Source organism: Alligator sinensis, unplaced genomic scaffold (genome assembly GCF_000455745.1).
Source record: "Alligator sinensis unplaced genomic scaffold, ASM45574v1 scaffold286_3, whole genome shotgun sequence".
NCBI lineage: Eukaryota > Metazoa > Chordata > Crocodylia > Alligatoridae > Alligator > Alligator sinensis.
In genome coordinates, this window is record NW_005842721.1 from 104,675 (window position 1) to 121,142 (window position 16,468).

Genomic DNA, 16,468 nt, shown 5'->3' on the forward strand with positions numbered 1-16,468 from the left:
TTCCTTAAGTAAAAATCAAATCATCTTTACCCAATTATAAATATTTCAAAGAAAGTACATTTGTAATATTACAACATCTCATTAGGATCATTCTTAAAAAGTGTATGAACCATAAATAATGAAAGGTTTTGATTTTTCTGACATTTTGAAAAGCTTTTAGTTTGTCCCAATGTATATTTATTTAATTTTTACTGATAGATACCAATGATTTCAACCATGAGGGCTTGGAAAAACAACAAAACAAGAAGTAACTAAATATTGTACTATGTGAGTGATCACAGCATAGGTTTTCTCTATTAGATTAAGTGTGTCAGATTCTGTAAATGAAAAATCCATTTAACACCAACCAAATGCTAAGCATTTCTGCATCAACTGGAAGCCTATTTACCACTAAAATCCCATATCTATATATCAAAAAGAGTTAGCTTAGCATTACAAATATACTTATTCTTAGCTACAATTTTGTTTGTAGCATATACAATTATATGAGAACATTTCCCTTTATTGTAACATGTATATAATAGATTTTTCACTCATTAGAGCAGGAGAACTGTTTGAATTAACTCATTTTCATAGTTTTTAATAATTATTTATGTTCTGTTTGTTTTTTCACAGCCAGCCACATACTGATGCACGTTATTTGCATTTTAAAGAAGGATAGAGGGATATATATTTCTTATAAGTATATAAGAATTAAGAATATGTATTTATCTTATGCCCATGTGTAATAATAATAATAATAATACCAAGTACTTTATTGCAGTTGAGGATAACCTTCCTGGCAATCATGCCACAAGTTAGTCCTGCACCATCCCTCAGTGCCATTCTGATTTGCTTCCCTTGCTCAATCTGCTGCTCTAATGTCTGCTTCCTGACTTATCTGCCATCATGCTGCCTGTCCTCTCCCTGATCTGCTGCATACCACACACATAGGCTTGCCCTACCACTCATAGCATGCACCACAGGTTGACCAATTTGTCTAAAGACTACTATATTAACATTGCAATATTATATTATTACATACCATTATTTGAATATTTCATCTAATTCAAATCATGTGTAATGTACACTAAATGTGAAAATACCCATAATAATGACATTTCACTTTAAAAAAGGAACAGAAGTAAAATGGAATGGAAGAGACTGAATAGTTCAACAGGCTTACATTCAGTTTGCTGATTGTTTTATTTTCTATTTAATTCATCCCTTTTTATCTAGGATATTTTGAGGAAAAAGCAGGGGAAAAGTGATACTTTCAACATACTTTTAGTGTGCTTGAAGTTATTTCTTAAGTATATGCATGCACATGAATGAATGTGTCTGTACACACCTGAGCATATATAAACAAACACATATATACCCATCTTAAAACTATTAGGAGAAATTTCACAGAATGCAGTTGTGCAACCCAACTATTATTTATCTATATATTTATTCATTCATTTTATATTTATTTATAAAGTACATTTGGGTTACACAGTATTGGATATCCAGTTCTGTAGAACTCCTGCTGATCGTGCTTACTGGGGGTTTTGTTTGTTTGTTTGAAACAATGCAAGTAAAGAAGCTTCTACCATTTCTCATGGAAGATTATCTTCTAGCCTAACATGTGTTATGCTTACAAAATACGTAATTCCCAAACCCCCAGTGGCCATAAGGAAGAGAGATTTTTCCCTTGAACTTTCCATAAATTTGGAATAGATTTGTGTAGCAAACTATGTTTATTTTATCTATCTTAGTAAGATTCCCTTCAGCCATTTTTTTTATTTTTTAGGAAAAAATTACTGTAATTATTAGTCTTAATAAGATCATGTAAAAATGTAGGTTCAAGACTGCAAAATAGTTGAAAAAAATTAAGTTTGAGAGATCTAGAGAAAAAATTGCATAAGGTATCTATCTATCTATCTATCTATACATAATCTATATCTATACATCTAGATAGATACAGATAGCTATATAGAGATCAATAGATATAGATATATATCTATATAAAACTCATAAAGCCAAATACTCCACACACATTCATATGTAAGCATGAGACAAAATTGATGCAACAGTAACATTTACAATATGGTTGACTTTGTGTCAACTTTGCGTGGCTGTAAGTATTTGTACAGTAGGAGAAAAGCCAAGTGAACAGATCTCATTGAATTTTGTTGTACCACAAGTGCTTAAAATGTTGTGGCAGCAATGAATTTAATAGTAGTTTGTGTTGCTTTTTTGCAGTTGATATCTGTTCACTGTAAGGTTCAGGGGCCTGATCCTGATGGAAAGGGACCCTTGGTACCTCACCCTGACACAGGGCCCACATATGCAGGTGGGAATCTTGCAGACACATCCCCCAGTGTTGAGGCATGGTACATCTCCCCTGCAAGAGATTTCCCTGGGGTGCACCTGCAAAAGCAGAGAGGGGAACTCCTAAAGTGGTTCCCCACTCCAGGCCTGCAGACCGGTGCTGGGATCTCTCTTCACTGTCTCCCTCTGCAGGAGATTCAAAAGGGTCCCCAGAGAATCATTCTCCCTGTAGTGTCTTCAAACATGGCAAGGGAAACTCCCATAGGGATTCTCTCTTTGTGCTTGCAAAAGGCATCTTGACCAGAGGAGTGACAACATGATAGGTGCACCAGGACCTGGTACTTGTCTCACTCCCATGCCCCAGGGTGGGACAACATGTGCAAGAGGAAGGGGAACAACCCCTATGGGAATTCTCCCTCCATGCTTGCAGATATACACTGAAGGCATCATTCTCTGGGGAACCCTCTCCTGTTCTACTCTTCCCAAGGTACAGTATTATAAGTTTTGGGGGATGTATAATTTTAACCCTGGGTATAAGGTTTCATTCCATACTATATTCCTGAGAAAACTAATTGGGCACAATCCTTTAAACACCTGTGAAATGGGCAAATCTAGGAGACAAGAGCAGTGTTTTGAAATCAGCAATTAAATCTGAGTTTAGCTCTATGGCTTTAAGAACTTTATTTTATCTAGATTACAGTCCTGTTCTTCAGTGTCAGAAGATATTTGTTACTGTTAAAAGAAGGATGGAAAAAATAAGGGCCGGATTATGCATAGCTTTATCTTCCTAGGCTGAGGGTTCACTGTGGAAGTCAGACATATGCTTTCTTCTCTTCCACAGATGCTGCAGTATTTCTGGATTAGAAGGAGGTGATGTATTGGACTCTAACAGGGAAAGAACTGGCTTCAGGGAAGCTGACACAATGGGAACAATAATTTATCTTTCAAAACAGAGACTGAAGTTTCCCCCTCATCTGCTACTGTTATGCCGCTAAATTTATTTAATCTGAATTATGTTATAAATCTTGTGTTATCATTTTGTATTGTCATTTTTATCTGTTATTAATCCCTTCTCACATTTTGCTAGAGGATATATCTTATTATCCAAAAGAGTAATAACAGATATGCTGTTCTTACATAATGTAAGGCAATAAGGCATTTAAGTAACAAGGGAATTATAAATCTGAATTTGATTTTTCTAAAGCAGAAAGATAGACTGAAAGATTTCAGCATGAGCAGAGGTTAAAAAATAAACAAGCTATTGATAGAAACTGTAACAATCTTTGGCTTGAGGAAACATTAAATGTTGTTGTTTTGTCTGTGAAAGATGATAATGACACTAAAATGCATATCTATAGTTTATATGATGAAAAGGCATCAATTTTCTGAAGCACTGGTGCCTGCCAAAACCAAACAAGGAAGCAAACAAAGCCCAAAACCTGTTTATTATCCTGGAGTTCATTTAAATATAACTTAATGTTTCATTATTGAGATTTTAATTGAAGTACACAATTTAATTTTAAAACCTGAAACTTTAAAATGATAAGTCTTATTCTATTATAAGTCATTCACTGCATATATATCATAGAAGAATAGGAAAGTAGACCTGGAAGGGACCTCAGAAGGTCACCTAATATAGCTCCCTTTACAAGGAATATGTAATAAGGCATAAAAGTGAAAATGTTATGGACTGATGTTAGAAGTAAACACAAAGTGCCAGGTTAGTTAGTTTAAATTTATAGAGCTGACTAGTGTATATGTAAATATAAATGAATGAACTAGCATTTTTTAAATATCCACTCAAACCTAAAAACAGTGAAAAAATAGCAGAATCATGCTGAACAAGTTGAAGAAGATGCTTGTCAAAGGACAGATAGGGAACTACTGAACCTGCAAACTAGGGTAGGCTATGCTGAAGTTCATACTTAGGCTCAGTTTGTAAAAGCAAACACTGTAGTTTTACCTACTAATAGCGCAACAGTTCCACCTCTCAACTGAAATAAAGATTCTTATTTCAGATTTGTAGTTGCATATTACTAAAACATGAAAAACTGACCATAGACACTCCAAATCACTTTAAAGTTAGAGCTAGCCTCCAAAACACATGTATGTTCCTATGCTCAGAGACACACGTACAACATAAATCTATGCTAATTAAATTTATGGTATAATATTCACCTAGTATGTAATCAAAAGTTAAACTAATACATTATTAATAAAAATGCAAAGCATAAGGTGACATCTTCAGCAATGTTAATAGATATAGTTTGATTCACATCATTATTTAGCAGCTCTCATGTAGCATGCTTTAATTGTGTAACAATTTCAGGATGTCATACATAACAGATCACAATAGAATGTAAATCATTTATAGAAGTTATACAGAGTGGGGAGGACACTTTCTTTAAAAGTATTATATTCTGACCTTTGTCACACTAATATCTGACTAAGGCATGTTACATACAAAATGGCATCTGTCATTTCCGGAGATCCTGGTTTCCTCTGATAAAAAAAAAAAAATCCCCAACTTTTCGATTAAAAAAAGTAACCCTAAATCTACCTGTTCCATGATTAAAATGAAACACAACTATAGAGAGAGAGAGAGAGATAGTGGTGTTTCATTTTAATCACAGAAAACATGTGAATTTTGGGTTACTTTTTTAAATCCGAAAGTTGCAGATTTTTATTTTTTTTTATCAGAGAAAACCAGGATCCCTGGTCACTACCCTGACTTCCACTCAAAGCTATAAAACAGCCCAATAGGTTTGCAATACATATTTATCGGGTATCTTTGCTGATATATAAACATAGTGTATATGTATACATTATACACACACACACACTAATATACTATTGAATACTATATACAACATTTTTAGTCATGTGTTTATTGACTAAAATGACCAGAGCTTATGTTTTCAGACAAAAGGTGTATATTTTCTAAATGAAGCTAATCCTACCCTTCGTCAGCCTTGTACCACCTATACTAAAGTTATCACTGGGAAGCTCAGTTTTTATTGGAATGAGAATCAAGATGAGAATTTTCTCACTATCTGAACAAACAACCCACACAATCTGTCAATAGAAATTATTTTTAAAAAAAATTCCAAAATGCCAATATGTACACCAGATATATACACCCATATATAGGCAATTATAGGCAACCAGATAGGCAATTATATACACCAGATCTCAAATAGAAGCATATAAAAGCAAGCTATATTTCCTTTCAGATGCACTTTCTTCATCCTTCACTAAGTCTTTTTTACTTGTTTGCTTGTGTTTCCTTGCTGTTTGTTTAACCACTTTTGATAGCTACTGTTGATATCCATGCTGATGCTTTAAGCTCTTTTTTTCCCTCTTACCTGGCAGTAAAAATTCTTGCTGTGATTAAAGAATATCCACAGTTCCCCTTAACTGAGGACAGACTGAAGATATTATAAACTCATTCTTTCATCCCTGCAAAGTAGCATGGGCTACTGCCTTTCCTTGTGGTTTCACATTCATTTATTGGGCCCTAAATCAGTGCTTCACAAACTATCTGATGTGGTGGACCGTCAATATTTTTTCCAGTGGGCCAGGGACCGGTGCCCGGTTCAGCCGGTGACAGCAACTGCATGTAACAGCGCTACACAAATGCGCGACCAGCTGTTTCTTTCTCTTTCTTCACCTTGCATGACGTGACGTCACCTGGAGTGTTGGAACGTACGAACTGTGATGCTATGACATATCAATGTTATGTTTCAGAAAATATATTTCTTTCTTTCCTGGCAACTCGCTGCGGACTGGCGACCGGCGGCTCACAGACCGGCACCGGTCCGTGGACCACCACTTTGAGAAGCACTGCCCTAAATGATTCAAAACCCTGCATAACAGTTTAGCTGAGCAAGGCCTTGAAGAAAATAAGAACTTCCTTAGTTTCCTTAATTAATCCTTAATTAATCTCTGACAGACACAGAGCTGCTGCATAGCCAAGCACATTGTAAAAAATACTTCCTTTCACAGCACACTAAATCATGGGCCACATAGATCAAACCACTTTTAACCAAACCAGGAAGATAAAGATGATTTTTTAAAATTTTCTTTCCTTTTTTGATCTTAATAAATTAGGGATTCAAATAAAAGCATTTGTTGATGTTTAAATAATGTTTTGTCATGTTTTGATAGTGAGGAAGTTTTTAAGATTCTCCAGTCAAAATGTAATAATTTTTTTAATGGTTATGTTTGGTTTACATTTTATTTTTCTAGTAATGATAGCAGCTAGCAATGCCCTTTAGAGCATGCACAGATTCAAATGATAAAGGCTAAAGATTAAGCACAGCCGATTAAGAGTCCATGTCCTCTTTAGTCTAGCATCCCCGCTGTCACTAAACCCATATTCAGACTAAAGATATAATAAACAGACTGTCCTCAATATCATTTCCCTAAGCTGACCTCCTCAAAACTGACATTCAAGTATTCTTGTGGAATATTACAGTCTGTAGCACTTGTAAAATAACCTTATATAAGTTTATTTGTACTGTGTATGCTGCACATAAAGTACACTCATAGACACTGAAGTGAGAAGCCCACTATTACTTCTTGATTAGCAATTTGAGATAAAAATTCCAACTTCTATTATAAATTATATTCTTTGTAATTCTTTTGTCATTTAAAAGAGCACATTTTGACACTTAAAACAATAAATGAGCATTTTGCTATCATCAGCTCCAAATCAGTCACTGTTCATATACATTATGAAAAGATAGATACACAAGTCAAAACTGTAGTAATAGTAGTCCTGGCTTCTCATTATTTTTTTCCTTCTTTTTCCTTGAATGATGGACATAAAATATCCAGGAGAAAACCTGCAAATATTTTTTATTCTCTGCTGCACAGGAAACAAAACATTTACATGAACTGACTTGATACATGATCTGCTAGATATTTTACTTTTATTTGCTTCATAAAGTTTATTTTTTCAATTTAGAATATATATATATAGTATTTTTGAGCAGAGGGTGGAAATAAAATTTTATTATTTTATTTTTAAAAATTAATGTTGGGGGATACTTGAGAGGATTTTCATTGCACTTTAAATGTAATTTTCAAATAATTAAAAAGCAGTATATTGTGACTGCATAAAAATATTTTCTCATACAGGATTAAAAAAATCAACAATACAGTAAAAGCAAATGTTAAAATGAATAGCAGAGTGTTTTAATTTCTTAATTTTCTAGGCAGCCTGCCTTTTGACATCACAGATTGTTGTATAATTTGACAGCTAATGTGCTGTTTAAACATTTTAGTATCAGTTGTACAAATGCATTTTTATTAATAAATAATAACTTTTTAGTTATTGGCCCTGATTCATCTCTGGTTTATATTTATTCAACTATCTATGAAGTTACTTCTTACTTGTAAGAATATAAATGGAATTAGATCCAAATCCAATGAGTTTAACAGGAGAGGTAGTTAGTATTAGTAGACCTGAATTTAAACATAGTAGATGATAGCACACACCATACATTCCCAAATTGCAAAACTGAGCTGCATTTTGATTAGGTTTTTGTACAATTGGTTTGAAGAGGAAGCAAGTATCACGTGTGACCACAGTTGATGCATTAGAGATGCTCAGCAGTTTCTTTTCACTGGAATTGCAAGAAAATAAGGAGACATAAAAAAGATTCAGATAAATTTCATAGTCAGAGCATTAATTGGGTTTGGATTATTCTGTCCACCTTTTCACAAAGACACAAAACATTCTCAGGGAGCCTGTAAAGAAATCTGTACTTGAGAAACGATTGAAAACATGAATTTAACTCAGTCGCTTACTTTCAGACTTCTGCATCAAAAACTAATTTCATGGTCTGTCTCCATAACAACATAGCTTATTTCTGCCAGCTAACAATCATATAATGAAGCATAATGTGTTTAATCAGATTGCATGGACTACAATTCAAAGCAATTTACCTTTAGTACAATTTGGTGACACAGAAGCTTAGAAGAGGTTGAATTATAGGCCAGTTCACTTTAATCATCTTTATGAGTAGCTGGTCACACATTTAGTAACTCAGGCTAAGTGTATTTTTTTTCAGTTAACTTGTAAAAGTAAGACTTATGAATGATAAACAAAAAAGTGAATAGCTTCACTCTGGAATTTCTGACTCTCCTCTCAAGTCTACTGAAAATATTTTTATTTGTACACAAGTCACAGACAGCAACAAATCATAGAGATGGACTACTAACTTATTGTCCTGACAAAATTGGATTTTTTTTTGGAGAGATTGTTATCCCATACATTAGAATGAGTGGCAAACTCATAGGTATATTGTATTATAGGGAAATTAGAGAACTAGGGGGTTTCATGCATTATTTTTCCTGCAATTAAGCTAATTTAAAAACCTACAGTTGATAGATTTCTGCACAATGAAACTTGAGGGTCCTTCCTGTTGCTGAAGTAATGAGAATATCCTTAGCTAAATAACTTGCATCATTATAGACTAATTTACTAGCTCATGTATTACTCAAGCCATTATCATAATAGGGAATTTGAATTAAAATAGTCACATATTAAAAGAAAGAAGAAAAACAATATAAAATAATTACAGCTGCTGAAAGGTAAAATGATTTAAGGAGAAAAAATACATACTTTTGACACTTAACTTCTGAAGCATTTATGCTTTTGTCTTTCCACCCTACCCAATGTACTCTCTGTTTTGGCAGCTAATTTTCTGTTATCGACGTATATATGTTTATATATTAATATACAGCTATTCTTCTAATGTTAGCAAATAAGACCTTGTCCACAGCCCTTGTTTGCAAAGTTGTCTTATATACTAAGTAAGAACCACAGAATCAAACACTTAAGGGCAATATATAAGAGCTATTCTAAAGACAAGATCCATGTTGACATTTTAGAAGGAGGAATGTGTGCTGAGGGGATCAGGGGATGGAGGAAAATTGGAAGATAGATTCACCCCCCCACATACACTCGCACACATATACATTTCATTTTTTGTTTTTTTAAATGCTTTCTCTCTTGCAGCAGGGTAGTTACATTTGCTTTTTCAAAAAAAAATCACCCCAGTACCAGTATTCTATATATGTATATTTTAGTTTTATGTTTCAGCTGAAGGGAATGGGAAACTACAGTGAGATGCTTATGTTGGCAAACAACTTGGAAATTCTAAATACAAAAACCAATCAGAGCAGAAGGATTATAGTAGTAGGAGTACCATAATTTGCATATTCAGAGCACGGTTCCTGAGAAATAACAATGCCATGATTATGCAAATAAGCCCACAGCTAGAGTGCAGGGATTTGCATATCTAGGGGGAATCTGTAGCGTTATGCATCAGTAACTACACTTTGGCTGAAACAATTGGCTTTCAGCAGAATATTAAATATCATTGCTTTTGCAGTTTTCCATTATCCTATAATAAACAATAGTCATTTGATGCTTGATTTAAAGAGGCCTTGTCTTCAGTGGGAAGTGAGGTCACTCAGTACCTCATCAGAAACAGTTAGCACTTCATGAAAGGAGACTTTTTAAGTGAGAGCATGAAAAAATTCACTTATTTATGTTATTCCCAGGATTTTTGTAGAGAAATAATCTCAGGAATTTTTGGCTATAGATATGGGGTAAAAATGGCCTTTTTACTGAACATACTTATGCAACAGAACACTAAAGAACACTACATAACTTGACTAAAATTCTGATCCCTTCCCCCCTAACCCAATCCTGGACTGCTCAAGTTGCAGAACTGACTTACTGTAGCCATCTTATGGATAAAAATAAAGCAGACTTAAATGTCATTTCAAAAGGTGTTACAGGAAACCCAAAAGAACAGAAACATGTTAGGTTATAGAAACATCCCTTTTTTAAAAGCATACTTTTGTGTACTTCACATGTGCACTACATTTATCTTAGTTTGTTTTGAGGTACCCCCATCTCTCGCCTTTCTCTTTTGCAAGTGATGCATCATTAGTGCGTACATTGGCTGCCGCCTGGAAATATAACTGCAATTTGGTGATATAATAAAACTCATGCAAATATGCCACAATTATACACTTGGTGCTTCTGCCGAATTTAGAGAAAACACTTTGAGTTCAAATGCTAACATGGGAGAAATTGAGTGTGAGGCATTGTATAACACCAATATAAAAGCTACTCATCCCTTGAAGGACTGGTGGTTGGCTTGTGGTCGAGTAAAGTACTTACCATCCTCTGTGGGCACGTAGATGTTCAAATACAGGCAGTCTTCATTTTGATCTTGCACGTAAGTAACCACAGTATCCAAATTGGCAGTAAACCATACTGGCAACATGTCATTGAGCAATGATCTCTCATCCAGGTACTGTGGGCAGACAGCAGCAAACTGTGTGGCATTCCGGATCCCAGTCCAGGAGGAAGGAGGCTCCGGGGGCTGGAATCGCCTTTCCCCAGTTGGAGGGGAGGCATAAGGAACACCCAGGTACTGCTCCACTGGGCCGAGAATCTCATTGGGCAAAGGTGTTCTTAGACCCCGTATTTTGCCATAATTTGTGGTAACAACAGGATATTGTGCTTGGCCATCAATAAGAGTAAATCTTATAGCAAGTGCAGTTATCCACAGGAGGAAGTTAGCATTCAACATGACACAGACCGGAGTGAAGATCAAAGGCAGCCATAGGAGTCCCATTGGCCTCGACATTGTTTAAATCACCATCAGCAGGGCTCAATCTTCCACAGCCAAGGGGAAATTAATCAGTCAAGGAAAATAAGGGAATGGGGAAGGCAATATGGAGATGAGGTTAAGGGTAAAACAGAATCCTCTTCGGGCAGTGAAAAAATCTGCAGATGAATGTACTGATGCCTCAGATAACTGACCACAGACAGATTCCAATGCTATGACAAGCAAGGGAGTCCTTGTTCCTAAGGCCCATCCCCGGACTCCAATGATGGCTTAATCCTGGCAACACTTCCAAACAAGTGGAGGAGAAAAGACAGTCAGCAGTAACTCTGCTTTAGTAGCGCAATGATTCCTTCCAATTAATTCCAGCCTGGTCAGTCAGCCTGTGGCCAAGAGGAAATAGAAAATTCAAATTAGTGCTTGAAAAAACCCCTAAAATCTGACATAAATTCTAATAAAGTATTACACTCATACAGAATCTTTCAACACCAAAGTCTTCATCTACTCTTTCATAACTTTTAGTCATCCCTATTATAATGAAGCCATTTTGGAAATAAATTAAGGACAACTCAGAAATAAAGCTGGAAGTCATACAAAAATATAAGGTTGAGATATGAAGATAACAGTTCCAATTCATATTCCTTTGTCCATACCACCAACTCTCAGTCCCATCAGATCCCTCCTTAATTAAAATATGGCCTGAGCTATGTTGATTTCTTCATAAAATATATCATCCATGCAAATGCCACCTCTCAAATATTTACTAGCTTAGACAAACTAGCAAATGCATGTCTCCATAGTTCTTTTTCACTCACTTAATAAATATGTGCCTGACATTTTACTGCAGTAAATAGTCTGTCTCTTCTATCTATATTTTATAGATACTCCTGTTCTTCTGTTTCATGCCTCTGGAGAATAGTAATAATCACTGAAATATCCAAGACCTGGATCTCACCAATGTAACTCAAGAATGATTCAAGTGAAGTTAGTACGGTTAGAGCAAAGTTGTAGCCGTGGTGCAGGAATTATGCGAGAGGCAAAGATTTTTTGGGGGCGATTTCTTTAATCGGTTCTATTTCAGAAAGGGCTCTTGGTCCAATAAATATGTTAGATCTTTTCTATCTGATCTTGAAAATATAAATAGCTTTTGCCATCAATTTTAAATGTGTGGTTGAAATAAAATCAGACAAGTTTTTGAATTGAAGGCTTTCATTTGAAGGCCTGTCTAACCTTATTCCAACCATGCAGTTTGTATAATAAAGATAACACCCCAAAAAATCATTGCCTTTAGTGAGGTTAACAGATTGCAAAACCAATATGAAATCAGAAACCGGCATTCAGTTTCTGGCTTTCATGTTCATATTTTTGGTTATGGTTCAAGGATACCAAGAAAATATTGAAAAAAAATTGTCCTATAAACTTTTCATAATAATATGTAGATTTATAATAATTTGACATGCATAGGCCAGATACCCATTCAACTATGAATGAGTGGGCATGGCCAAGTGGACTTAGGCATCTAAATGTGAACCTATTCCTTCCTATTCAAGTTCCTAAAAATCCATTCATATATCTACTTGTGTAACACATTATTATCTTACCCTTAAGACCAGGCGTGTCTACATGAGGCGCTACTGTGCAGTGGTTACTGCACATTTATTTAGTACGTATATAATCAAGTACTTAGTAAAGGCGCCGTAACCGGGGTTACTGTGCAGCAGTGCTGGCAAATATTTTTTAAGTGACACTGCTGCACAGTACCCTAATAATACTGTGCAGTAGTGTATTAGTACTGTTGATGCTGTGACATGCTATTGCACAGTTTTATTCAGCTACTGCGCAGTCAGCATCTCGTGTAGATGTGGTCATTGAGTCATAAGCAGCAAGGATGAGGAGAATCTACCCACCTTTACTAAGAAAAAAATTGTCAGAGAATCAAGCATAGTGAAATAGGAGCACACTTGGGTGCCTAATTCCACTTTCATGCCTCATGGGTGAATAGAATCTGGCCCTAACCTTGTAGTATTATCATACTTCCTATGTGTCATCACCTTGTAATACTCTAGAGAAAGATAATTCATACTGTAAATTTCACTTATTTAATGAAAATTAGTATGTGAAGATGAAAGATAACCACGTACATATATTTTTTTGTTTATTAACCACTCATTCCACAAATAAACAGAAGTCTTTTTGTTTGAAGGATGATATGTCAGATAATTACCAGCAACACTTACACAGTTAAGGGATATGGGATATGGTAATAAAGTCTTAGAATTGAAAAGACCAACATGTCATTTATTGATAAGGTGTACAGCCTACTCAAGCCCTCTCTCTAAAATGGCTCTTTCTCCCATAAAGATATTAATTCATCTCTTCTATCTACTCCTGAAAATATAAGTAGCTATTGGCATTGATTTTAAATCAGGAACAATAAAGAACAGAGCTATGCTTCTTCACTTTGGATAAAAGAAAGATTTCTAAAAGAAATCTCATCCTTTCCTAAGTGATCTCAATCTTTAATAAAGATTTAGAAGGAACCACACACAATCTTTATTAGAAAATTGGTGAAATGCCTGAATCCTGAAGACAAATATATTCCAGGTGCATAATATTTATAAAGAGCTAATGATGTGTGTTGTTCTATATGTTCTGCTAACAGGTAATAAGCCATAACTGTAGCCCCAGAGGGCTTGCAATCTAAACAGTATGTCTTTGTAACTATTTTCAGATTTAAGAATCAATGACAGCCCTGGGCACAGGCAGTAAACTATAGGTTACCCAAAATTCCTCTAGCCACCTCCCTCCCACCAGCTCTGAACACTAGTTCTCCTTGTATGCCACCTCCTAGAATCAAAGGCTCATGGAAAAGTAGGAATGGAAGGCACCTCATTAGGTCATTTAGTCCAGCCTCCTCCTCAAGACAGGAACATCCTTGATTGAACCATCTCAGGCAAATGTCTGTCTAACTTAGTTTTGAAAATTTCCAGGGATCTAAAAATTCCACAGCTTCTCTATGGATTCTGTTCCAGTTCTTGACCACCCTCATAGTCACAAAGTTTCTCTTAACCTATCATCTAAATTTTTTTTTCTGCACTTTGAGTCCATTGCTTATAGTCCTGTCCCCTACAGCCAAAGAGAAGAGGCCATCTCCAAATGTTTCTATAATCACCCTTTAGGTTTTTAAGGACTATTATCAGCCCCTCCACTCCCCACAATCTTTTCTTTTCTAGACTAAATAACTCTAGTTATTTCATCCTTTCCTCAAAAGACAAATTTTCCAGATTTCTAGTTGTTTTTATTGTTCTCCACTGGACTCTCTAATATGTCTACATCCTTCTTGGAGAGTGGGGCCTAAAACCGGGCACAGTACTTCAAGTAAGGTTGAAACAATGCTGAATAGGGCAGAAGACTCTTTTCCCCTGATTTGCAAGAGATGTTCTTATTAATACAACCCAGCATGCTGTTACCTTTTTGTGCAACATTCAAAAATGGTTGGATCGTATTCATTTTATGATCTATTGTAACCTCCAGGTCACTCTACAGTACTACAACCTACCCAGTCATTCTAAAGTTTGTATTTGTGCACACAGTTATTAGGGGTGTGCGAAGCTTTGGTTGCCAATTCAATTCGGAGAACATCCAGCCCAATTCAGAGGCCGAATCACTGACTCCGAATCAAATCAGGAGACAACCCCCCCCCCCGAATTTATTCAGAGCCTATGAATTGATTTGGAAAAGATTCAGAAAAAGATTTGGAGATTCAGAAGGCAGTCTTTGAAGGGAACAGAAACTGAGAAGAGGGAGGGGGAGCAGGGGGAGAAAGACTGACATCTGTAGCTTGCCAGTAACTGTGATCTTTCCCTGAGTCCCCTCCCAATCACAGTACTCTTGGGGAGGGACGTAGAAGCAGCTACCATCTCTGCAATTTTCATCCCGCTGTGCCTTGACACACATACAAACTCACAAGTCACGAGTTTTGCTTTGAACAGTTTAAGGTACAGTTTCCCAGAAATCCCTGCACCTATCTCCTTAAAACTTGGCAGGCCTTATGCCTGCAGAAGGGGCTACCATCCCTGTTGTTTCAATCTGAATCTGTCACAAAATGACAAAGTTATAGGTATTTCAGTGATTCCCCATTATAGTCTATGGCCGAATCACCAAATCTCTCCAAATCAGCACCAAATCTTCCAAAACCAATTCAGCTGAATCAATTTGGGACAGTGATCCAAATCTCCAAATCGAATCACTGTCCTCTGAATTGGGTGAATCTGAATCCAAATCAAATACTTCCATTCACCTAGGCCTAGCAGTTATTCCATCTCAAATTCAGGGCTTTGAACTTGTTGAACTGGCTGATTGCAAACTGTTTTTCACGTGGCTGATCATAAACTTTTTCTAACTATCCAGGTCATTCTTGATCCCAACTCTAGAGTTGTAATATACTCTGTTTCCTTTTGTGCATGTAAAGGGCAGCTTTCTACTTATGAAAGCGGCACTTTTGTAACTTGCACACAGGCATGAATTCCACTCCCTGTCACAGTGTGGACATACCTGTACATGTGGATGCAAAGACTGAGAATGGACAGTAGACAAAGCAGTGGCCAAATGCATGCACAATTACATACAAATGTTCATTCTTGATCCATATCTATATCTAAGTCTAGAAAAAAACAGCTGGGCATTATGACTATCATGTATTAGATTAAGGAAAAGAAGAGATTGTTTTAGGCACCCTTTACCCTGAGGAGTTTGACACAGAACACCTCTTTGACTTTCCAGCACACTGTTCTAACCATTACATGACAGGCCATCCAGATTTCTCTCTGGTGCTCCTATTGAGACTGGATCTGGGCAGTCAAGCGAGGTAGGGAGGGGAAGGAAGAAAAGAACAAATTGGAATCATAGAATGGTAGGGTTTGAAAAGACCTCATCTCATGGTTGGACCTCATCTAGTCTAACTCCCTGTTCAAGGCAGTATCATCCCTGACTAAACCATTCTAGTCAAGTATATGTCTAATCTGCTTTTAAAAGACTTCCAAGGATGCAGATTCCACATCCTGTCAGAATAGCCTATTCCAGTCCCCACAGTACTTGGCTACAAAAACATAAGAAAGCCCTATTCCCCATCCTCAACCTTTTTGTCTAGAACATACACTCAGGTCCTCACACATGTAGCCATGTTCCTGTTAGGGATGTATGAAGCAGGACCTATTCAATTAGGATTTGGATTTGGCCTGAATCGAGGACAGTGATTCAATTTGTTGATTCGAATTACTGTCCCTGATTCGATTCAGCTGAATCTGAAGATTCGATGATGATTTGGAGAATCAGCGATTCAGACATAGATACAGCTTTAAACGTTTTTTCTACATCCCTCAAGGTACCAGTCTGATTAGTGAATGCTGAGATGCTGGGGTGCATGGAGTGTTCCACAGGAGGGGTGGGGGGCTCTGCACGTGCTCCGTAGCGAACCCATAAGTGGACTGAAAGTACTTCTGGTCCACTTCCAGGTGTGC

The 16,468-nt window shown here is 36.3% G+C and overlaps 1 protein-coding gene across 1 annotated transcript in view; it reads right to left on the reverse strand.

The window, feature by feature from the left end:
• Positions 1 to 16,468, reverse strand: part of LOC102381758 (neuroligin-4, X-linked-like) — a gene marked incomplete at its 3' end in the record, with an annotated part of 210,222 nt that overhangs the window by 101,569 nt on the left and 92,185 nt on the right. Inside the window, exon 2 of the mRNA XM_006034294.3 lies at positions 10,499 to 11,332. Coding sequence (XP_006034356.2) covers positions 10,499 to 10,970 — 472 coding nt within the window. The remainder of the gene's footprint in view (positions 1 to 10,498; positions 11,333 to 16,468) is intronic.